This window comes from Aythya ferina (genome assembly GCF_964211825.1).
Source record: "Aythya ferina genome assembly, chromosome: 10".
NCBI classification, from domain to species: Eukaryota; Metazoa; Chordata; class Aves; order Anseriformes; family Anatidae; genus Aythya; species Aythya ferina.
Window position 1 is genome coordinate 21719295 of NC_140306.1, and position 25613 is coordinate 21744907.

General features: G+C 38.1%; 2 protein-coding genes across 8 annotated transcripts in view; one reads left to right on the forward strand and one right to left on the reverse strand.

The window, feature by feature from the left end:
• The window catches only part of CCDC66 (coiled-coil domain containing 66), a 41005-nt gene extending 32304 nt beyond the window's left edge, over positions 1-8701 (forward strand). Inside the window, exon 20 of one of the 3 annotated variants that reach the window (XR_014696319.1) lies at positions 8586-8679. The gene's annotated coding sequence lies outside the window, so the exon portion shown is untranslated. Of the gene's footprint in view, positions 1-8585 lie in introns of all 3 variants that reach the window. The other 2 variants (XR_014696320.1, XM_084530502.1) reach the window with 2 other exon arrangements.
• TASOR (transcription activation suppressor) overlaps positions 1-23365 on the reverse strand; it is a 30529-nt gene extending 7164 nt beyond the window's left edge. For 3 of the 5 annotated variants that reach the window (XM_084530494.1, XM_084530493.1, XM_084530496.1), the window contains exons 1-16: positions 22882-23365; positions 15368-15513; positions 14227-14319; positions 13106-13178; positions 12089-12180; positions 11590-11748; positions 10786-10913; positions 10130-10161; positions 9336-9441; positions 8799-8902; positions 8568-8671; positions 8222-8294; positions 8026-8100; positions 5756-6469; positions 4106-4548; positions 2413-2557 (exon numbers count right to left, since the gene is read on the reverse strand). In XM_084530494.1, coding sequence (XP_084386620.1) covers positions 2413-2557; positions 4106-4548; positions 5756-6469; positions 8026-8100; positions 8222-8294; positions 8568-8671; positions 8799-8902; positions 9336-9441; positions 10130-10161; positions 10786-10913; positions 11590-11748; positions 12089-12180; positions 13106-13178; positions 14227-14319; positions 15368-15513; positions 22882-23269 — 2875 coding nt within the window. In that variant the 5' untranslated portion in view covers positions 23270-23365. Of the gene's footprint in view, positions 1-2412; positions 2558-4105; positions 4549-5755; positions 6470-8025; positions 8101-8221; positions 8295-8567; positions 8672-8798; positions 8903-9335; positions 9442-10129; positions 10162-10785; positions 10914-11589; positions 11749-12088; positions 12181-13105; positions 13179-14226; positions 14320-15367; positions 15514-21056; positions 22859-22881 lie in introns of those variants that run through there. The other 2 variants (XM_084530495.1, XM_084530497.1) reach the window with 2 other exon arrangements.
• Between the last annotated feature and the right edge of the window lie 2248 nt (positions 23366-25613).

Sequence of the window (25613 nt, forward strand, 5' to 3'; positions counted from 1 at the left end):
CAAAATATTTTCTAGCATGTAAAAAAAGTTTAAAAAAAAAAAAATATTAACCTAGGGTTTCCCTTACTGAAATAGAACTCCCTGAAGGTGGCGTCCTTCATAGATCTACCTACACCTTTGGGTCACGAGTCTTCACAAAAAATAATAATAATAAAAAAGGATCAGCAAGTAGTAAAGCATGAATACAGAATTCAACAGCTATTCAAGAATTATTTCTGATTTCAAATATATTCTTCCTTAGTAATACCTCGTAACTGCTTAGGTCAAAGAAACTTAGGTCAAAAAAAAAAACAAAAAAAACACACAATGACTGCCAGAAAACAATCTTAGAAAGAAAAGCTGTTTAAGATCTGCCCAAGTTGTTATTATTGCAGATTAAGAATCAAATTCCTCACTGCTTAAGAGAGGTCTTTCTACAGTGACTCCAGCAAAAGGGTTCTTGGGTTTATTTTGAAATCATAAATTCAAACACCACCAACAAAGAAAGCATGGAACCTTCTGCTTCTTTGTATTTAAGATGAATGTCGTCAAAAGCCATCACTTTTAAGAATGTTTATTGATGCATTAATCTTCTCTTACAAGAGAAGGAACAAGCAAGAACAAATACCATTTTTAGCTGAATGTCTAAAGCTAATGAACAGTCCCAAATTCAAATCAAAATCAAGTTGGGATGGATTTTGCAAGTTTGCTTACAATTATCAGAAATTTAGATTATGTAATCTAAGAAGAAGACAGACTGATGTTCTTTGAATTCCTTTCTACATCTATGTTGCTGCAGAAACAACCAAACAAAAAAAAGAGATGTGGACAAGCCACTGAATTTAGAAAGCCATCAGTTTCAGAAAGGATCAAAGCTTCCTTTAAGTTATGCTACTGAATTGATCTTAATTCCCTAGAATGAAAATTCAAAACCCTCCAGAAGATGCTAAATAGAAAGATATGTCCAATGAGGAGTGCCTGTAGCCCAAAACATTTGAGGCTGTTTTGACTCTCCTACAGCCTTCCTGATGTACTTCAATAGAATGAGTCCACTTGTTGAACAATGTGTTATTGATCTTGTTTTCTGATGAAAACTCAATACCAGGTAAGAATAAAAGGTGCTCAGGCCATAATGACATAAGGAACCCTTCCAACACATTCTTTCCTAATGATCCTCTTGAACACTTCCCGTCCCTCCTGAAGGAGAGCAGCAGTTAGAATTTACAGGGTTTTCTTTCTACATATATTGCACCTTTTACAAGCTCACATTACAGAGCTAGTCAACACTTATTGCAGCAAGAGCTGATTTGAAGAAACAAGAAATCCAGTGATGCTCAAGACAACCTCTTTCATCTCTGGAGAACAGCACTTTTCCCTCTCAGAAGACCTCAAAGAAAATTTCTTCTAGCAAAATTTGTAGTCTCACAGGTGACTGCACAACATGTCAGCTGAAAAACCCTTGTATGAACTCTCTTATACTGCATCCACTTGCTAGTTATTTCAGCAACCATAACCACATCTGCCTATACACACAGTGACAGATGTTACTTGACAAAATACCAGAATAGATTTTTGATGTTTGGCTCTTAAAGAAAACACAGAAAACGTAATTTAAAATCACCCTATCGATTCTTTGAAAGGCTTATCAATAATGCAGAAGCTAACTCCTTTCTCCCTTCTTGGCCAAGCAAACAGAAGAGCTGCAGTACTACACAACTGGATGAATATTAGAAGTGTCAAAGAGAGATTCCCACATTGTTAGAGAATGATCAGAAATCAGTACGTATTTACTCAGAGAATGCAGTTAACACAGTCCACGTGGGTTTACGCATAAGAGGCCTCAATTCCTAGCCTTGAATTTAAACCTCCTCATGGCTACTCCTCAGTTCGGCTTCCACATCCTTCAAATCCACGCTTTTAAGTGCTCCCAAGACTTGACACTGTTGACTCATCAAGAAGTAGAACAAAGTAAGCTTATAGAATAAGTTTCTAAGTTTTAAATGTTTAGATATAAAAGCCTTCAAAGCACTATTAGTAGAAGAGCTTGATGCAATACAAAGTAGACAGCTTTCTATGAGGTTAACACATTTCTCATGACTTTTCTGAATTAGAAGCTGCAATTGTCCACCAGTCCAGGAAAGTGGATTTAAATGCTGAATTTATAACAGCTATATACTTCACCAGATAAATACTCAAGCACTTGCATTTCTAACCTATATCACTCTGTACCCGAAGCAGTACTTCTCCATGAAAACACGGGTATGTTTTCATCCAACAGATGCGTGTATTGTTCAAAAATGAGAAATAATTGCATGGATATACACATGCTTGTGTACCAACGTGTGACCCAACAATGGAATCTGTAAAAGATACAAACCTTTGGAATATGCTTTCATTTACTATATGTAGCAAAATAAGTTAAACCCATCTTACCTGTAATTGGAATCAGTCTCCAGTGCATTCCAACTTCTCCTATGTTATTTGAGTTGGAATGTTGCCTGCGATAAACGTGTTCTATAGGTGTACTAGGACAGGGACTGTAGTCTTCAAAGCTACTTACACTTCCAGTGCTTGCTTCCTGAAAAAAAATGATTAAAATTCTCAATTTGCAACTGTTTCCTTAAACTACATACTGAACAGCTTACAGTAAGAATGTCCCCAAGTTCACCAGCAGATAGGAAATTTTCCAATTGGTCAAGTCAAAGTTAGAAAAGTTTACATCAGGTACTTCTGCATTTCATTCACGTGATTACTTCTGCGACAGGCATCTTTGCTGATGGTCTGTCACTAAATAAGGCAGTCCTAAGCACATACCTTAGAGCACAGAACATGGGGGGAGAAGGGCAAGGAGACTAGGAGATGGAAGTGGAGGAGCAAAAAAAAAAGTCTGCTCCTTAGCCATTTTTAGGCTGTAGTCTTGATAAGTCAACGAAAACCATGACATGTTAGCACTGCTGAGGAACCACCTGCAACTGTAAAGTAAACTTGAGTAAACTAAATTCACCTGGCATTCAAAATGGTTAAAAGCAAGAGAGCACAAATACAGTTGTTGCAGTTCAACTTTGAGTTTCTTGGCTATGACAAGAAAGCAGTAAACTGAAAAAAGATTGAGGCCAATCTATTTATTTTTGGTTCACTTTTGAGGGGAGAAGGGCAAAAGGATTCAAAGGATAAGCTTTGAAAGAGCTTAGATATGGGAGGAGCCTGGTATGAAAAAGCTTTTTTGTGCCTGAGATTGGACTTCATAATCATGACAAGCTGTCATATCCAAACCACCTATCAAGTCTGTAAGGTTAAGAAAAACACAGAAAAATAGTAAAAGCAGAGGATAGCAAAGAAAACTGAACCATCCTGGGGTGTCCCCCAACCAGACACTAACATAGTCACTAACAGCCTGCCCTGCTACCATTGCTGCAGGAAGTCCATATGCAACAGCAACTACTCCTGCATCATTACTTGTCTTCAGAAAGAGTAACAGCTAGGCAGTTAACTGTGAAGAACTCTCAAATGTCTCCTTACTTGGTTACAGGTTCAGAAAATATCAATACCCCAGCCAGATCAAGACTCACCCCTCAGAGAAGGAGGAAGGTGGAAGGCAGCATGCAAGCTCTGTTACAGTTTACACTACACTTGTTCCATGCAACTTCAGCTTGCTAAAAACCATCACCATAATCAAGGTGAGAGACAGAACAGAATAATCTGTTTTCTACAAGATACAGAAAACAATTGCAAGGCTTCTGTTTCAGAAAACATGAAAAAACATTTCGGTATACAGTAGTCAGCAAAAGAATGACGGAAGTTTTGCTGCCTATTTGTGGAGCATCAGCATATTACACTTACTGGAAAGCTAAAGTGAGGAAGACTGACTGACTGCCCATGGTTGCTTTCCACCTTCCAGATATTCTTAATTACAATTTTATTACAGAAAGAATAGACAAAGAATGAGAAACAAGCATCTTAAAGTTAGAATTTTCTATATACTCTCCTGCAAAACAGAAAGTCTTCTTCACAGAAAAGTTAGTACTTACCTATTTAAAAATTACAAGGTCTTTTTATTAATTCTCATAATGTTTACAAAAATAGTACTTCTGTTACTAGCATCAGCCTATCAGCCAGTTTCACTTACTTTTAAACGCAGTGTGTGTTCAAGGCCTACTTCATTAGCTGAAAGCCGTAGGTCAACATCAGTAGGGTAGGGTAAGCAAGCTGCATCAGTTTCTAGCATCACAGGGCTCTGTGGGTCCTTGAAGTTAACATTTTCAGCCTGAACAGCATTAGGAAGCTCATGATCATCTCTGTCCTGTGCTGGAATGGATTCATATTCATATTTTTGTCTCATATCTTCTTCAATTTCATCAGTGTTTAATCCTAAAGCTTGATTTACAGACCGTGCCAACGACGAATCCAAGTGTCCTGAACTAGCTAGTGTTTCTAACAGCAGTTTAATGAGGCCATGTGTGTCAGTAACAGCAGGGTCGGAAACATCTTGCTGCCTCAAGTCAGTATCATGTCCACCAAGACCAGTAATAATTGAGAAAACTGAGTGTGGAGAGTCCGAGGTTCTGCCCCCTTCAGATAGGGGGAGAAGGGGAAAAGTAATCCATTACTAAGTTTTAAAACAAAAGCAAAAACAGACACATGCACACACCAAACACCTTCCACATACCCACAGTGTCACTCTTTAGCATCAATTCATACATTACACATACATTTACTTTCTTAGTAAAAAATTTTAAATAGGAGGATGTTGATTAAAGTTTCTAAAGCTAACAGAACAGTTTCTGAAGCTATATAAAAACATTGAAATTCAAACTCCTGATAGATGTTGCTGTCTGGGAACCCCTGACAGTGTTAAGTCAAAATTTAGTTTCAAACAAATACTGTTTTGATTACAGCCAGGTGGAAACACAGTCACATATTTTATATTAATAACCAACGTAAAAAGACTCTCAAGTTCCATAAACTTCCAAGCTGGAATCCCATGATTGATCATGGAGCCTACCCTCTGTCTCCTCCATCCACACATGCCAGCTGCACCTCTCCAAAAGGAAACTGGTTTCTAACTCAGGCTTTTCATCTTCTGAACTGATTTGATGCATTGGAATTACTGAAGCTTGATATACATCCCCCCCCACTCTTCTTTGTGCTACCCTTCTCCCTGTTCTCCCCAGTTTTCCCCATCTAAATGAGACCTATATCATTACCCTGTCAGCGAAACAGAAATCAAAGTTTCTTTGGCAGATATTAAGATAAGATCCAAGGTAATTACCTAAGGCTTGGATATAGATAGTTTAATTTACAAAATAAATTCAGTCTTAAAACCATAAAGCTGTTTCCTTTGTCACATTAAACGTATTACTGGCTGCTCTGACTTTACTTTGCTCATACTTAGATATCTAATTCTCTTCTTCGATATACATTTACTAATTATTAATATAGGGTATTGCAGCTGTAAGGAATTAGAGCAAAGCCTGAAGTCAAAGACATTACTGTATCACAATTTGCTTAGTACCCTATACTAGAAAGTCTTTGGACAGTTCTACAGCTAAGCAAACTCTCTGGAAGTCAGCCTTCCCTATTAACTTGTATTCTAGAAAGAGACAACCTACATAAACTACATCTCTATTAACAGATCTCAGGCCAATCTTTAAATGAGCCACCAAGCATTAAAATACACACACACACAAAAAAAAAATTCAATCTATTAAGGTTAAAATTAAAAGTATGCTGTGAATTACAATACTTAAAGAGGAACTCTAAATAAAGAGATTCTTACCTTCGTACTGACAACTATTGTCTGAGGCTTCACTCATTTTTAAGTGTTTCCGCAGATTTTCAGACTGTTTCTCCAGCTTCCTTTTCAGTCCACTCTTATTTCTAAGGTCTTCAGAATCAGAATCTCCACCTACATTTTTTTTCCTACACTGGATTAAGTTAATAAGTTCCTTCAGTCTATCAGGATCATAATCTCCGTGATGAGGGAATTTTCGCTTGGCAGCAGTTGCTTCATATTTTGCACGGATTCTTTTCCCACTTTTTGCATTGGCAAAATCAGTGTCTTCTGTAGCTTCATAATCTGAGATGGGACTGAACTGTTGAAGTTTCCGATTTCCCTCCATCAATTCCTTAGCTCTAGAAACAGGTAGTTGATATGCCTCACAACCAAAAATATAGTTTTGCAAGGAGCTGTCAATATGAGATTTATTTTTTGGAGCAGAATAAAGAAATTTTTTGTCATCCAACCGTGATTCATACCGATATAATACAAATTCTCTATATTTTCCAGAGCCACTATAGCATCTTTTCAAATACTCATTTATATACTTTTCCACAACAGTATTGAAATCTGCAGTAGCGTCTTTACGAGATTGGATTAAAGCAAAATGTAGAGACTGAATAAACTTTGTGAATTCTGGAATGATCTCCTGATTTTCGTGCAACACCACAGTAGTTGAATTTTTCTGTGTTCCAAATGGAACACTTTTTTGTGCTGCCATAGGAGAAAAGGGAATTCACAATTAAAATCACATCATAAAGCTATAAATTAATGATGACTAGCTAGCAATATTCTGTATTATACATATTTGGTGAAACACAGTTTGGAATGACTGAAGAAATAACCCAAATGCCAGGGATTTCTTTCTTTGTGTAAGTGTGAAGTAACAGCTTTAAAGCGTACTTAAACATCAACCTATTCATGGTCATGATGAACTGTTCACTTTCATGATTTTGTGGTAACCTATATCCTATGTACACATAATTTCCAATTCAAATCACCTTACTGGCCCTCCTAAAATGTCACTTCAAAGACTTTAGATTTACTGAAAAACAGCTCTCTGCAAGAAATGGCATTACTCCTTCCCATGGAATCCTGCCCCATTCATTGTACTGATTCTAAGCTCACTGGGATCCTTGTGACATGGAACTCTAAAAAAGACGTTCTTAGTAAGTTCTGGGCTTAGTAGTCCAGCACAAAGCTATACAGCTTTTTTGGTCCTTTGCAAACCAATACAACTCAACAAGATGCAATAGGAACATTTGACAAGAGCACGATTTCCCGGTCTTGGGATGCTATTAGAACCTCTTACTGCATCCTTGAAATAGCATTTAAAGGAAGATCCAAGTTATATCCTTTTTATTGATTTATTTCTGTCCCCTGCCCTCCTCCTCCATCAAACTTTCTTTCATTCAACCCTTTTAAACAATTACTGAGGCCTTAAAACAGTGGTTAACTTTGTGTTTGACAGAAACTACAGCTCACAAGTCTTTGAAATGTCACGGCAGCAAAAAGCTGTAATATTTTTAAGGAACTGGCATACATACACTTGAAATGTCTTACTGTGTCTTATCTCTTCTTACCCAAACTACAAGTGCTTGGATTTTATCAACCATCACTCAAGTTAGAAAAATTAAAATAAGAAACATAGAGGTAAGCATCTAGGAAGCAGCTAAGACTTCAAACAGGAACTTCCTGAAGAGAGCTACACTTTGACAACATCACTTCTAACTAACTCACAGCAGGCCAAAATAGAACTGCATTCTACTGATTGCAAATTTCAGCTGTCAAAGATTAACTTTTAAGTCTCATCCCAACACTAAAGCCAAGTCCTTTCATTCGTCTTTATTATATGGTCAGGTTTTTGTGCATATCCCAAATCAAAACAACAAACTTTCAGATGTTTTGTCCTTCACATTGTGTTAGTTAAAGAAATACCCCCCTCCCCCCCACTATAAAAGTGCAGTAACATTCCTAGCACACAGATCTCTGGGAACACTCTCAGTTCTACTACTATGCACAACCAAGAAATCTGAAGTCGTTTTAGTTTTAAACTAGGAACAAGTGAGCCTAAAATACTTAGTGCCATGAAGAAATGCCTTAGTTCCATGAAGAAATGAACACTTTTTGAACACCATCACCATTGCTATAACAAACTATTATTCCTGGTTTACAGTGTTAAGTTGTAACACTGTTCTACTGTTGATTTCAGTAGACTATAATCATCATTTAACTGACCACATAACACACACAGAAGTGAACAAACTTACTTGAGCTAATTATACCTCTAGGTTCAGGAAACAGAAATAACGCATTTAACATGCGGGACCGTCCAGTTTGGTGATCTACAAAAAGAAAAATGGTTGGAAAGGAGAAGACCCCTATGCTTCAAAAGACAACTATAAACCAAACAACAACAATACCACCATCACCACAACCACAGTACCAAACATAGAGTATGCATACCATAAGGGGATGTCATTTGCCAAGGAGAAAGAAGAAAAAGAAATCCTCTGTCCAGAAGTGGTTTAACGAGAACCTGTTTTGAAGGAAGAGGAAAAAAAAAAGAAATAAAAGAAAAAAAAGCACACTGCTTCTAAGCTTCTAACAGACATTTTGACATTATGAATACTCTTACTTCCTGTAAGCTAAATTCCAGTCAAGGTAGGAAAGTGAGGGAAGTGCTATGATAAGCTATTTTGGAATATGCTAGCTTTGTAATTCCAGTGAGACCATGCATCTTTTCGCATGTCTCAATTTCTAGTTACTAAAGTTATTTTGAAAAGTGAATAGTCAAATCTGTAACACTCACAAGTTTCTCTTTCTCTAGCTTTTGAAGTAATCCCTCCAAGTGATTACCAGAACGGGACTTCTCCACAACTTCATAAAGACTACAGTACATTCCATTCTTCAACACTGACGTGGTACAAGGGGAGAAAGAAGTTTAGAAGAAAAAAAATAAAACTGTAACTCAGTAAACTTCTAAACGTTCTTAAATAAATAAAAATTTAAAATAAATTAAAAAAAAACTAGCACAATTTACCTTCTTTTGCTCCTAGGTAAGTTTCTTTATACAACAATGCAGGTGAAATTTTCTTCTTCAGTTGGTCAATGCTTACAACTTTTTCAACATCAAGCTTCTCAGGACTAGAGACAAAGGGTGCAGGAGGGAGAGGTAAATAAAAATAAATAAATAAAAGGCCTCTCTTCTTTGACCTTCATAGTCTGATCCTCATTGACCAAAAAAGAATTATCAAATACATTCTCATAAAACATCAGTTCTTTAAGCTATCCTGTGAGACAATGATATTTATTGTTCCAAAGGAGTGTGTGTCACTTAAGAAAAACAAAGAATAAAAAACAAAACAGGAAAAAAAACACCAACAACACCGAAGACTGACAAGTTGTGAGCATGAACTAAAGGCAACTCTGGACACTCATGATTTAAGTCTAGTTTGGTATTTAAAGCATCTGGTCAATGTACATTTTAGACTTTTACCTGAATATGTCTTAAATTCACTAGTCTAATAGAGTTGACATAGCAGTATTTTCAACTTATTCTTTAAACAGTAATACTCACAGCTTGCATGGAAGGAAAGGACGTGCTCCTGACTTCAAGGAAACATGGCACAGGAGTTTGCCTTTATTCCAGAGCTGTCCCCTCCATAATGTGTAGTTAGATTTATCTAAATTAAGATGGAGACAGAAATAGAGTGAAACCACTTGTTAGGAGGGACTGAAACGAAATAGTATTAAAGAGATTGCTGAACCTCCAAAAGCTATTTTGAGGAAATTTCCTACTAATAACACACCAGACAATAATACCTTTACACCTATTATTTAAGGTAACAAAGAATATTTGCAATCCTATCTTGTTTTGACCTGCTCTGAGCAGAGTAAAGTAGTTGGTATATTACCTGTACACGTATATATAAGCATGTCCTTGTTGCCAACGACATCCTCATAACTTAACTGCTGCTATGTTTATACATAAGAATATTTTGCTTGAATGATGTTCAAAAGAAAAGTGGGAGGGGATCATGTTATTTGAAGTGGCATTGAACAGCAGATTCGTGAGCAGAAGGTATGTTCCTACTATGCTATACACAGAAACAGAGGGAAAAGACAACTCGATTTTATTCAGTTCTGGTTTGTTCTAGTAAGGGAAGAACATACACTTGAAGGTGTCTGTTACACCATCCAATATCACAAGAGATCGCTGCAATCAGTATGGTACAGAATAAAAGTTAGGTAGACAGTCAACATAACCAAGCAATCATTCTAATTAAACACAAATCAAACTACATGGGCAAAAATGTCCAATACTTTCCGAGCCTACAATCATAGAAGTACTAAATTTCAATTCATTCTTACCTGTACTTCTCTCTGTGTTGAAGCTGTTTGATCTAACAAAAAGAAAGGAGATGATTACTGGCTTGAGACAGAAGCTTGTGGCTACTGAAACCTTATATTAAGGAGACTTTATCAATCTAGTAATAGCAACGCTGATTACACTCTCTAGCCTCAAGCTACCATTACAGCAACTTGTCTGATTTTGACATCCAGTAACTGTTGTTAGCACTAGTACAGTCCCCACATTTGGATGCCTTCCTATCAGCACAGGTATCATATCGTATCTGTCATCAACATAGACAGTCGCTCTACAAGCCATAAGAAAACACTAGCAAATAGTCTGGTGACTAAGTATACAGAACATTTTTTGGAATACCAAACAAGGTACTGCTGTGAACATTTGTATGACTCTATTCTACAAAGCTTTATTTGGATTCCCCCTAGGGTAGAAGGTGAGGTAAATGAGAAGAGCAATAGAACTGCTTCCTACAGGGCAGCCTGCTGCATAAGACCAATTCTGTCACCTCTTGCTTTACATTAGAAACATTTATTATACTACATCCCTGTAACACATCCATCCATTTCAGCACTGTTCATCTAAATTGATGCAAAACTATTACTAAGAGCTATGAATTCACGTTGAATGCAGTCTTTCCAAAATTCACTTTCTAGCTTACCTTGATGGGGGCAGGAATTTTGGTGTTTGCACCATTTCATCTTTGTAAGTAAATGAAACAACAGCATAGGGACAAACATGCCTTGGTCTTCGTCTTATCTCATCAAAGCCATATTCATAGAAATAGTACTAGGAAAATAACATAGCTTTGAATTAAAAACTCATAAACTATATTTTGCAAATACAATAGCCCCTGACCTTTGTCCCCAGAAAGGTGCACTGTTTCACAGCAATAGCTTAAAAAATATACCTCATGATTAACTACTTATGCAAACTAATGGAAAAAGAGTTTAATAGTCTGAAATCTTTTATTATGCCAAATATTATCTGGTACATCTATCAAGTTATAAATTACTATAATAAATCATATTTATGGTGCTCTTACCACCAACAACCTAATTCTTAAAGAGCTGCTACCCAAAATACAGTTTTAAATGCCATTCTCATATGTATGTTATAATACGACCAATTACCATATTTTTTTCCACATTCTACTTCCTGGTTTACCTAACACTGACAGGACAGGCACTACTTTAGGGTGTACATGTACGTAAGGCTAACAGGAGAGGCTGACACGTTGTTCTGTAATTTCTAATAAGGGCTTCTGTGAGCTACTGCTTAACGTACACCAGACAGCTTCAGCATTAGAGGACAAGTTCAGTATTAAGTTACATCTTCAGGCAATTTGCCTCCACAATTATCAATTGGTTGATTGGTGGTTGTTGTTTTTTTTTGTTTGTTTTTGTTTTGTTTTTTGCTTAATAAGGTTTTTATTTAAGTTAACACACACTCAACCTTCTACTACCTGAGTAAGTTCATATGCTCGATAAGCCAGCAAGGAGGTTACTTTATTTGCATTCTTTGAAACGTGACATTCATGCTTGGGTGTTGGATCTAATGCACTCTTCACTGTCGATTCCACTGCTTTCATGCCTATGTGGTCATATATGCTTTTCATTTTTCCCTGTAATAAAGCGGAAGAATTGTAAACAAGCTTTTCCCTGAAAACTGGCAAACTGCATCAAGTACATGAGGAAGTAAGTAATAAAAGAGAAGTTTTGGAAAGATGTTTATGAAAATATGAAAAAAAAGAATGTATTCCTGTAGAAAACATATTTCTTAACTTTTATAAAAATTTCTTATTCTGTATTTAATCTCAATGTCAACATTGGATTTTAAAACCAGTTGGTTTCTAGATTCTCTGTAAGAAGACAATTGTATGAATGGAGGTTCAAGAAGTAAGGTTAGAACTACTTGTATCACTAAGCAATATAAGCCTTCAAGAGAAAGCAAGAAGAATTTACCTTTATTATTTTAAAAACAATCACATCTCCAGTTGCTCCAGCTTCTAGAGGATTAGGTTGCAACAAATCAGCATACCTGGAGATATACACACCTGAGAATAATATTAAAAACAGAAAAAAACACTACGTTATGATGAATGTTAAAATGTTAGTAGAAGAAGCATTACATAGGACTCAGTGTCTTCCAATCAATAAAGATTTACCAATTTTTTTCTAACTGCATCAGCAAAAAGTATAATGGCATGTTCACAACTTCCACATTCTAGACAGTAGAATAAATGTCTATTCTCACCAAGCACAGCATTAAACATCACAGTAGAACATGGACATTAACTCAGTTTGAAAGGAGTACAAACTGAAAAACATTACTAAAAAATACATTACTAAAAGCGTTGTGACCAAGAGCACAAGCTCTGCCCAAATGCTATACAGATATTGCTTTCAGTTTTTGCTTTTTTTCCGAAACTCCTGGAGTCCTTCTGTATTGTGTCCTATTACAAAACACGGGTATAAGCAATGGAAGATATGACTGTCAAGTAAGTCAGGAAAGCACTAGCATCATCAGCAATTTTTCATCCTACACTGTTCACAAGAGTACACTGGTTTTGAATTGTGAAGTGACACTCAAATGCAGAAGGCAAAGTAATTTCTTGCTTTTGAAGATTTCAAACATAATTTCATAGATTTTAAGGCCTCAGACAAATACTTACTTGTTGGAACTGACTACGTCTGATTAAATAACTGCAACTGAAATCAAATACATATTGTATTGGTAGGACTTGAAACAAAATGAGAATTAGGTCTCAAATTCCTCTGAAAAAGGAGTTTTAAATAATCTAGTCAAAAACAGAGTTACAAAATAAAGCCTTGATGTCAGTTTACTTTGCTAAAAATACCTATATGTGATGTTCCTGCAGGTAAGTGCTAGGAAAGGCACTGAAAGTTTACACAATTGCATCACATTCTCTGCCAAGTCACACTGACTAATATCAGCACATATAATCAAAAGATAGTTACCCATGGAAGGGCTGCCAAGAATTGTTATTTTGGAGTGGCCCACCTGCAGCCCCTTTTCACATATGCTTTGGATCTGTGGAAAACAGGCATTTTTTTTAAACAAGCCTATCAGGAAAGCCGGAATGTGAACACAGCAATAAACATAATTCTGTTTGGGCTAAAAAAAACAACAACAATAAATAAAACAACCCCCAAACAAATGCAACAGTTTCTCTGTATCCTAAATTTTACACACACTTCATGAACATTACTTGCTTTTAATACATTTTAGTAACATAATACAGAAGTAGACCTGCCATATGATTGAATACTTAAGAAATCCTGGCTCTCTAATTGTAGATAAAGCAAAGAACTTCCTTTTCTATCACTTTCATTTAAAAAATATCATTGGAAACCCAAAAGATAAGATGCATTTTCTATTATTACTGAAGATTATATAGGACAAATGCACATTTGGAGCACACAAATACACTAAGAATGCATCCACATATCTATATGCGTGACACATATCTTAGAGTCTTATCTACACACTAAGTCGTATTTCTTACCTACTAAACAGAAAATAAGTCTGACATGAATACACAGAAAAACAGCATGAGCATTTTTGTTCAGCCAGCTTTTAAAAGAACAGGAAGAGAACTATGCTTGTTTTCATCATACAAGTAACTTTTATGCAATTCTCTTTAAGGTACCTCTTCTTTACTCAAAAAAAGAACTGTAATGAAAACATGCAAGCTTCATTAAATTAAAAAAAAAAAAAAAAAAAAAAAAAAGAGATAGAACAAAAAGCCACCACAAAGAAAACAACCACACAACAGAAACCCACACACAGTCCAGAGAAATCTACCTTTCTATCTGTAAGTCAGAGTCTAAAATGGAAAATATACTTTTACAGAGACATGTAAATGGTACATCCTAAATCATAACGAATAAAGGATTTTAACTATGACATAGTATCACCGCTTTCCAATCCTTCTAAGCCTTCCATGGCTGAATTTTGCAGAAATTATTTAAAGACGTCAGTAAAAAATGTGAAGTGTGTCAATAACAGCATTCAGTTTAAGAAAACGCTTGTGAATTAAAACAGAAAAAACATTTTATACGCAGTTCTGTTTTCTTACCTGAGGTCGATCAACCATTAGAAACGCATAGGTTTCAGAAAGCTCTTTATCTAGGCGACCATCAAACTTCAACTCTCTGCGTTTTTCTGTGAACTGTACAATAAGTTCTTAACATGTATAGACAGATTATTGCAGTCACATTCAAGTGTCAATGCTTTAAGACCCCTTCTAAGTTAGCAGTTCCAACTGCAGAAAAACAATCAAAAGCTAATTTGAATGAGATTGCATTATGCTACAATTCAATTTAAAAAAAAAAAACACAAACATATACACATAGAAAATATCACTGGCCTAAAAGAAAACATTCTTTAAACCAGTAATGTGCGCCAGTAAGTGCAGTAATGTTTTAGTGTTATTAGTAGCATGCCTGTCAAGAAGAAGCATCCAGCTCAATGCTTTCCATATCACGTCTGAAACTCCATAAAATTGTCCTTACATTCACTTCTCTCTTACACAATGCATGTATGTTAGCAGTTGCACCTCAATGCGGAGGTGGCTGCAGTTGCTGTATATACCCAAGCTGCAACCATAAACCACAAATCATATAGTAGCAGAAAAAAATATGCTTCAGAGTTTACCAGTTACATATACTGTCACTCTGTACTTGAAGTTTTTTGGTACCGGGACTTGAAACCTATTTCACAGTTGTGAAAGAAAGCTAAGACTGGATTTAAGACAGGAGATAAGGTACAGCAGAAGTGCTACAAGTTTAATTCTTGGACAACAATTACAGAGATTATGTAAACTTGGTATAAGAAAGGTATTAAATTTCACAGGAAGCATGAGGCCATTCAAAGTAGACCCTATAACCTCTTTACAGGTTATTAAAAATATATAAAGAGCATAAAATACATCAAGAACATTTTTGAAAACAAAAAATACACAAAGCAAAAGGGTACCCAATACAATTTTTCTTTTAGTCTTCGAGTGTCTCAGGTAATATTTTATACCTGTGTAGTAGCAAACTTGCCTGAAAAATAGTTGCTTACATTCTCAGGAATGTGGTTTTGCAATTAATCATCAAGCACACAGGTAGAAAATAATCCCTGGGTCATTGTCTCTTAACTCCAAAAAAAACCACTAAAGTTAATTTGATTTGATCTGTACCTTATCCATAAAGAGAAGCCACAAACATACTCACTTCCTTTTCCAACAGTTCACTGTGCACTAAGCTGGCTCTCTTGTAATTAAAATTCGACACTGAACTGGGTTCCAAGTAAGATGAATGCAGAATCTTCACAACATCCTCAAACTCTCGAGAGCCCACAGCTACTGGCTGAAAGAGTGCTGTAAAAGAGAAGAAATAAAATAAGCACCAACATTGGTCTGAAAACAAAACAAAACAAAACAAAACCTAAGTTTTCCAGCTCATTGACAGTTTATACGTAAAGACGTGTTCATGATCCATTTTAGATGTCATTTATTCTAAATTATTTTTCTAAGGGGGAATTTAGGCAAGACAGGTTCCTATAATTACAGCATCTTTCAAAAAAAAAAAAAAAAAAAGACACTTTATGCTTTTTTAATATTCCTTTTGAACAGCTAGTTCTCAGAAGCTTATAAGGGAAGCACCTCAGTATGTCTCAATTTATAATTTGAAAACATCTAAGTACTGTAAAACACTGTCATTAAATTTATAACATTTTAATTAAATTAATTAGCTCTTTTAATTAAAAACCAGGAACAAATTGTTCTAATAAAAACATTAAAAACAATTTCATGGCTCAGCATCTCTTTAGAACTATTAAGGTTTTTTTCTGTGTTGCATATGGTAATTATGCTAAATATGAATAAATTTAATATTATATTGTATAAATTAAAAAGTCCAATAAGTTCTTATTGCTGAAAAACCACACTGCGCGTGTTCATGCTCTATGATCTTATCCCTTACATGAATTCAAAATGAAAGCTCTTCAACTGCCTTCTGGGGAATCTCGCCTAAGTTCACACAGAAAAGTTTTCATGCCCCCAAGCTTCTGAGTACCACAAGTGACAAATTGATCAGAAGAGGAACCAGAGTGTGTGCCAGCAAAGAATGTGAGTGCCAATTGTGAGACTACATCTAGGAAAGTAATAGTCCTGAGGGAACTGAACCAGTTCAGAACAGCAACTGGTTTCTCTGTGCAATACCATTCACAAGGCTCAGGAAGTGCAACATCCTGCAGTACTACAAATATCAGGAAGCATTCCCACCACATCTGAGACGGCTTCTGCTCTTTTTGTAGGGGTAGGAGCACTTATCTTCCTCCAAAACAACCCTCAAACCACCACCAGCTGAAATGTCTAGGAGTTACAATAGTTGGGAATGAACTACAGTAGCACTTGGCTCATACACAGGATGCTCTACCATTATTCTAGCAGCAAATAGAGTTGAATTGCTTCTGTATAGCTTATCTCCAATTTCATTAATTGAAATGAGAGCACATTTAGATAGTAATCTATGCCTTATTTTAACAGGAAATATTTACTGCATTAACCTGAGCATGAAGCAAATGTTCTAAACAGAAACTGAAGTTACTTGAGTTATCTAGCAAAAGCTATATTTATGCCCACTTTATGATGTAGCATCCCATCCACTAACTAAAATACAGCAATTATTCCAACAGGAGCAACACTGCACAAGTGTTGCTTTAAAAGAATTCTGAAAATGATTAGGAAATGGTTCTTATAACACCTCTTTTTGCGATAACATGTCCATTCTCAAAAAGGCTAACAGCAATTTGGGAGTACAGATAATCAGAAGCGGAAGAAATTCTAAACTTAGTGTAATATTGTAAGATTGAATGCAGTTGTATTGAAGAAAGAAACTATTAGCTAGATACATAACTATTAAAAAAACTATTAATGAAATACGCTGAAGAGCACTGCCTGACCCAACTCATGCCCTCAGGCCCCTCTCAGCTCTGAGTTATCAAACCACAGTACGGTAGGGCACAGGCTTCACATACTGCCAAGTCCTCTTCTTAAAATACCAGTTAAGACAGACTGCCAATGGCAGCTGCTTGCCCACATTTCCTGTTTCCTGGACAATTACCGTGCATGTCCTCCCCACACACAGCCCTATTCCCTAGAAATGCATGCTCTGTCAAACCCAGCCCATCTCTTACCACTGAGCCCAGGCAATAGCAGACTCCCCAGGACCTGCTGGTGACCCGTGACTGTGATGCCATGCCTACTGCCCAGCCTCAAAACTAGGCAGAGGCACATGAGGACATCGGTGGAGATCCTGCCATTCATTCCAATACTGCTGCTGTTCCCATGTATTTAGATATTCCCTGCTTTGTGTAAAGCTCTAAAGAACGAGTCAAGACAGACTCACTGGAGAACAGCCAGTGCCCTGCTCTTCAGATAGGAAGGCCTTATGTAGACTGCTGCAGCAGCAGTGCTCAAAACATTTAGGGGAGGGCTTTGCATTATCCCTTTTATTATGGGGTACAGTACTTTGGAGCTTTTTTTTTTTTTTTTTTAATATAGCAATTCTTCAGTGTCTTAGCAGAGGACTGAAAGTAGGTTTTATTGCTGTTGTTACTTATTCAGTAATATTCGTATGCTCCTGTGCTTCTCCAAATGTACACCTTAAACAAGCGTTATCTATCATAAAGTCACTAGTGGTACGAATGAAACTGGAAGTGCTTTTGTTACCTTTGCAGAAAAGACAGATGAAAACAGAAATATTTTGAAATACATGGGCAAAGGTCACTCCTGAGATTTTAAGTTTTTAATGTATTTATGTACAGAACATTAAAGCAAGACTGATTCCTAACTGCTCTAATCAGTCCAAGAATGAGAACTTAGATCCACCTTTTAGCAGGAAAATGCTTAATAAACCCAAAACTTGCATAGTAAAGGGATTTGTTCCTCTGATGCTCACTGCCCACAGTAACACAAAGTGAACAAGAACAGTAATCATCACACAGGTAACCTTGCATCACTTCATGCATTAATTATTTTGATCGACTGGCTTTATGATCAGATGTCATCCACCGACCAAGAGAAAAGGAACATGAATGAAATCAGTTGAATGTGAATTCCTTACAGGACTAACTTGCTACTTTTTATGTTTCAGAGTATAAACACCAGATTTTATTACCAAAACCTACTGTCTGCTTGCTATCTTTTCATACACAGTAGAAGCAGGCAATCTACACTAAGCTTGAGAACTTTGCACCAACCATGCATTTCTTCTTCAAGAGCAGCAATTTTGTTTCTATCGTCTTCTGAAGTACCAAATGATGGACAGAGCATGGAAAATCTACTATACTGACCACTGGACAGTATTTTAATGACAAAACGAAAAAAAAAGAAGGTGACTTAGGTTTGAATTTCAGTTAAACTACTATATACAGCAGTCAAACAAAAGTTACAGTGAATGGTATGAAGTTGCTTTTCCTCATCCAAGTACAAGTCTTTGAGTGCACTAATCATATGCTTCACGGATGACTCAACTCTACTTTGTCCATCCTTCCAGAACTGGTGGCACTGCAGGACTTGGACTTGGTAAGACACTAACCAAGTGAAGACAATGCACTCTGTGCCCTCTTTAAAAAATTATGTACATGCCAAAACACAAGGACAGAAAAACCTGAAACATGACCTACTGAGGTAAGAAGCAAGGCAGTGCTTCTTGATCTGTTGTCTGTGCATTGATGCTAAAGGGCAGCTAGCTATTACCTAAAGGGTTATGGTCACTATGCAAGGGTCTATACTACACAGAAGAGTTCAGAAACGAGAAATAAAAACCAAGTCCTAAATCAGTCCATCTACAGCAGTCACCACATCCTGTGCTTATAGCCAAAGGATAAGATTGTCATGCTTATCTCCAGTCCCACATCACTTGAAAGGAATGTATGTGTTATTTATTTTTCACTGTACAAACCTACCATGGATTTGCTGCACCTTTATTGACCCATGTAAATCAGGCAGTAATTTATGTTAGGATATTGCATGCTAGTCCTTACAACACATTCAGTTACTGGGGGTTTTGCCAATTTGCTCTGCGGAAGTAAGAACAGTACTGCTACTTATTTTCTACCTAGTGTACTGGCAAATAGGTATGTACTTTTTAAGTAGAAAATATGATTAACTAATACAGTCCCTACTCTTGAGACCAACACGAGGGTGTGTGTTTGGATGCATGGAGCTCCCTAGCTGCTGTAAGTTTCACATTCCCAATTGTTTGCTGATTTGACTTGAGTAAACAGAATTTGGAGCTATCAGGTTTTAAGTCAGAATACAAAGAAAAGGATGAGATTCTCTTTAAGGCATACTGAACTACCCTTTAATTGAAGAAATGCAAATTAGTTATTTTATTATCAGATAACTTGGCAGCATCTTAACCTCTTTACAAACTACTCCTGCTTTAAAAAAATAAAAAGCATTTTTAATGTCTTTTTTTTTTTTTTTTTTTTTTTTAAGACTAAGATCAAAAATCAGTGCTGTGAATGAAGCATAAGGATGGAGTTACATGATCTTTCTCAGCCCAAAATTTCTTTTGCTCTCAAAAGTAGTTACCACAAGGATGGCTTAAAAAAATCCTTAAGTAGAAACATAAGGTAGCAAATAGCAGATACACAATCCAACTAAAGACACAGAAGATTAGAAGACAAAAGACAAAGAAAATGAAACATCAAATGCTTTTAAGTTACCAAGTCTTCCAAGCAAGTACTTGTTAAGACTTTCAAAGATACAAGATCTTTCTCACCCCACTATGACTGAGAAACTGCATTCGTTTGCTAATTTTGTCAGCCATGGAAGGTGGAAGTAAGAGCCCAACGTTTACCAGCAAGCAATCCCTTCAGGCAATGGCAGCTCCTCAAGCATATCTTTTGTCTTTTGGAACTGCCTTCCGGTAAAAGCACCACTATGCTGAAGTTAGTTCAGTAAGCAAAAGCACACTTCTAATAATTTATCTTGAGAGTAATTTCTTCCTTGTCTTGTTCAAAAACGATCTTTGAAGTCTCAGGCAGATTTGGACATCTGAAATCTGACAATAAAATCAGAAGAAGCCATGGCAATAGGCTACAGTTCTAACATGAAAAAGAGCCAAGCAACTCAGGAGAGTGTTAACAACCTCTTACCAAACTGTATATACCAAGAAGAACAGAAAACAACTTCAAGACACCTTGCTTTTAAGTACTCAAAAAAAATGCATGCACACATGCAGAAAAACAAAACAAAAAAACCTCCACCACCTCAAAGCCAACCTTCCGTAAGGTCTGGCTTCCAGAATTCTTCTACTAGAAAAAAAGAAGTCAGAAGATTCTGTGACAGCTAACCAAAGCTAGTTCTAAAAAGTACGCAACCTCCAGATGCATTCCTCCACAATGGCAAGGTTCTTTCCATCAACTTTTGGTCCCTCATTAGTCTCCAAATAGGTTCATAGATAAATCCTAGAAGAGCTGAATAAGGAACTGCATTCGAAGCTTTCTATAGCTTTTCCTTTACATTTTTCACAGATTTAATTTTATGAACATCATTGCTTCACAATCAAAAGTTGTTCCAAAAGTACGTTTTGGGGAAAATAAATAAATAAATAAATAAAGTAAAAAAGAAGGAAGTTACTTTATCCTGAATAGAATTTATGGTTTGTACATGACAGGTTAGTCTTCATAACCAAGACAGCAGGTACCTAACAGTATGGTAGGTCCAGGAATAAACACTGAAATTTGGAAAGCAAAACAAGGGCAATTCCAAAAACAAGGCCAGAAGAAGCTTCCATGTGTTGCTTCATGCTGGAAGGAATCTAGCCAAAGCAGCTCTCTTGAGAGGCACAGATGTTACATCTCTACTTCTTATATAACAAGATATACTTGAATACTGGAACCATGTACCTTTTAAGTGTATGCCAATATAAGATCAGATGATCCATGCACTGTTGATCTTCTCATGTAGTTCCAGAGCTGATTTAATTGTATTGTTTCTCAAATGCCAGTATCAACAACACTTCAGTTCTCTTCAAAGATCATGTTGGCAATTTTTATGCTTGCTGACTTCTGATCATCTGCTCTCTCACACCACTTTGTATTATGGTATGACATAATACGAAAATTTGATCTTGCAAAACCAATCAAGCAACCATAAACAATTATAAGCCCACAAGCACTGTAGACAGAATGTAAAGTCTGTTTTGAGTATTTCGGAAACCGTAAGTCACCAATATGACTTAAGAATAAACATCCAAGAATCTTCAGTATGCTGGAAAGAAAGAGGACTCCAGTCCACTAAAAAGTAAACCCCTAAAAACGGGTCAAACAACCTTGGTATCTGCAAGTGTATTTAGAATTATAATAAGAATGGTTTCCTCTTCTACCTTAACAAGGAGTCTGATGCTTGAATTACATACTTCAGAGATACTTCCGCAGAGACAAATGATGAACTATGTGATGTAACAAGGTATTTCCTGGATTTTCATTCACATTGGAACCAAGTGCTAAACAAGAACTTCACATGTCTGTGGTTAAGTAATACACACTACTGAGTTATATTTAAAAGTATTCAAATGTAATCACACTTGAGATAACAAAGTGTAAGAGGCACCATGTTTTTTTCCAGACATTTCCCCATCAGATGAATATTAAGAAGTTGTTTTTTTTTTTCCTCCTACAAATCAACCCAATTCTTTTTGTAACGAACCTCTGCCAGCCTGGTATACCCCCTCAAGAGATGGGGATGGTAAAGAAGGAAAGAAAAGGAGAAAGGGGAAGTTATTGCCAAAAATGGAAGGGGGGACAGGAAAAGAATGGATAATGGAACAAACCTACCTTCATCTCTTCCTTACAGAAGAAAGTATTTCAAGAAGATAGATGTTAGACTCTTCTTTGAAAAACTAGAAGCCTATGCAAACAGGTATTTTTTAACACATACTACGTTACTGACCCCAAGCTGCAACGGGTCAAGAACTGAGATAGGTTTCTGGAAAACATGTCTTCAGTGCCACTGAACAAAACCAAAGATAAGCAGAGGCCAATGGAATCTCATGAAAAGCACGAAACACCACGGGCTTTTAGATGAAGAATTACTCAAAAAGCAAAAAACAAACTGAGGACGCTGGGAAGAGGAACTTCCAGCAGGAGGCACATTAACATGTGATGCTTGTTTCCTGCTTGCAAATAGGGGAACTCTCACTAGACAAGAACCATCTTCTGCACCTCATCACTTAAATGAAACTGCTCAGTGTTTGCCAGTCTACCCTAAAGAGGGTTACACCCCTCTCCTGCTGTGAGGATGGCAGGGGGAAGAGAAAGCGAACCATCTTCTCTGCATGTCCGTGTCCCAGAGAACCATCTTCTCTGCGTGCATCTCCAGAAGCAGAGCCAGGCTCAACACTCAAAGCCCACCCTGATCGCATCCAGCTTTCCTGCCTTTTTTAAGGCATTGGTCCGAAATTCAAGCTGAGTTGGTTTGATTCGTTCCTCCTTGTGACAAAATAAAAATGGAAAAGAAAGGAGGGAGGGGTACGAAGAAAGAAGAATGTAGAAGCCTCCCTGATACCAGAAAACATATCCCTAGCTGCCTCGTCAGTCCGAGCCATGCCACAGCCTCCTACACACCCGCAGGATTTTACATGCAGCTGTGTAAGGCGCATAAAGATCCTGCATAATGAATACGATGAAGATAGGAGCGAGGGAGAGAAGGGAGGGAAAGGGAAGGCACAACCTTTCTTTTCTCTGCTCTTCCTGGGGATCTGAAAGTTCCTCCTAACAGGCACGTCTTCTGGGGGCTTAGGGAGAGGGGGCGACCCCCCCAACGCATCGCTGGGCGGCGGCTGCTGCTGCTGCTCTGGTGCTGCCGAGACGCTGCTCCTGCGCTGGCTGCCGCTAGTGATGCTGAGGTTTGGGGGGCCCTTGTCCTCTGCAGCGACAGCAGCCACCAGCAGCGCCTCCCCAGCGCCACTGCCCTCAGAGCGTCCGCCATTTTGTGTGGCGTCCTCGGCGGCTCCTGCTCTGTTACTCTCCGCCCCGAGGAGGCCCGCGCCGCTCTTCTCCGGCCGCCGCTGCTGCTCCAGCTCCATCTCGCCACCGCCGGAGATCACGGCATCCGCCATTCGCTCCTATCGCCGACAAGCCAGGGCGACAACCCGCGCCGTTTCTTCCTCCCCCGCCAGCCTACCCCTGCCCAGCGCCATGCGCCGCCCGCCACCAGCACTCCCTCCCCGCCCGCTCGCTTTATGGCAGCCCCACCGCCCCCCTCCCTAACATGGCGGCCGCGACGGCACGGGGCGGACGGGGCTGGAGCCCGGCCCGGCTCCGCCAATCCGCTGCCGGCGAACGTTATAAAGAGAGGGCAGGCGCCTGCCCGCCTGTGGCTGGTGCGCCACAGCCGCCTCCTCAAGAGGACGAAGGGTTCCCAGCGGGGCCGCTGCTGCCTCGGGGGCTCCGGCCGCGGACCCATGAGTACAGCGGGGGCGGCCCCCCGGGCCCGAGCCCCCGGAGGTGCCTGTGAGGGGGTCCCGGCCCGCTCCACCCGTGCCGGCGAGGGGAGCAGCGCCCGTTACCGCAGGCTGCGGGCGGGTGAATGTGAGGGTATGGGGCCGGCCGCAGCGCCCCTGGGGCTGAGGGGAGGGAGCCCCGGGAGACTGAAGCGGGGACAGAGCCCGTCCCGAGGACACAAGGCCGGGGACAGAGCCCTTGGAGACATGGCCAGGTGGTCAAACCCACCCGTGATCCGTGGGAGGCAATGGGCTAGGCCAGTTGGTACTGGAAGCATACCAGTATGTTACTGGGAGTGGTGTTGGCCTGATGCTGGACCCCACACTAGTAACTTCTCACCATCCACCTCCTGCAGGAGGGTGTTTCCACAGGTACCCATCTGGCTTCACAGGGATGAACACTTGTGTCACATCCCAGACAGCAGCTAAGCACCTGGCGAAAGAACCTAAACTCCAAGAACTAAAAGCAGCAGGGCATTTAAGAGGGCCTGCACTGACTCACCCCCTCAAAACTATTTTTAATAGACAAAATGGCTTCCAGGTCCTTCTTGCAATACACCTCTTCCTGTCTTAATTACAAAAAGGAACTACAAACACTTTTTTATACCTTTGGGCTAATAGGATTTCTACTTAAAGTAATACCAATTAAAACAGCAATGATAGCTTTATACGACAAGGACAAACAGTTTCAGTGATAAAATTATTATTGAATCAGTTAAAAGTGCAAATAATATAATCTATTAATGCTTTTGGGGGGCAGAGTTAACTGCAAAGGAAATGCGCTATTGTGTAGAGTTTTGTGCGTTCAACCATGACACTTCACTGGCCTTAATCCTCTTTTGTGTTTAATTAAATACATGTACACAGCCTTCTAAGATCATGACAGAAGAGATTCTACAGTAATGATGCTTAAGTGAGAATACCTATTTGTGTTCCGTGGCTTGTAAAATTGCAAACAAGCTTTAACAAGAAAAGAACTACAGATTAATCAAAGGCAACATAATCAATTATTCATATACCAAAGAGTTCTATTTGTTTCAAATGCAGTGAAACCAGGTTTTGGTGCTACTTGGTACTATCAAAGCTAGGTCAGAAACTTTTTGAATTTCCTGCTAGACAGGAAACTAAAGAGGTAGTGTGCTGGGCTGGTTATACACAACATTTTTTTTCATTCAGTGACAACTGAACAATAAAGTGAAACTGTTACAAGGAAAGTTTTGTTTACCTACAAAGAAAACAATACCATAGCTACAGACCTGAGTGTGCTGTAGCAAAACATGGAAAGGTGCCAACTTAAATAAACTCAAGACTTTAAATATAATGCTAGTAACTGGTATTTCAAAGCAATAAATAACACCATCACATATACAGTTAGCTTTTCCACTGCTAGAGATGAGCTTTGTTGGATTCCTTTGCAGTATTGTAAGACTTTGCTAGCTCGTGTCATTTGTCCACCTGTTTGAAGGCCAGTACTGAATCATAAAGCTAATGTTTACTCACCACTGTCACTCTTGCTGCATTGCTTGTAACTTCACATAAAAGAAAGATATGAATACGTGAAACCCGAAACAGCTTAACAATTTGATATAATTATTGAAGGGAATCAGAATTAAACGTGGTAAGGTAAGAGCATAAAATTCTAAAATAGACATCTAAATAAAACATTAGTATCTTTACTCCATTTGAAATACACAATTTATTTGGGGGTCTTAGTTATGAAAATATCTTAGACAATCCTGTTCTATTCAGAACAGCTGAATCCTGTTATATCACAAACTAGCTGATACATGATGTTATACCTACTATGAAGGTTTGGAGCTTTAATAAATATAGGGCAATCTGTTTTAGGAGTTAATTATATCTGGGTACAATGGTATTACCCAGGTCATTCATGATAATGGAAGAACTTGAAGGATGGACTCTCTAAAGCAGGCATAAAAAATTCAAATTTTTTCACAGT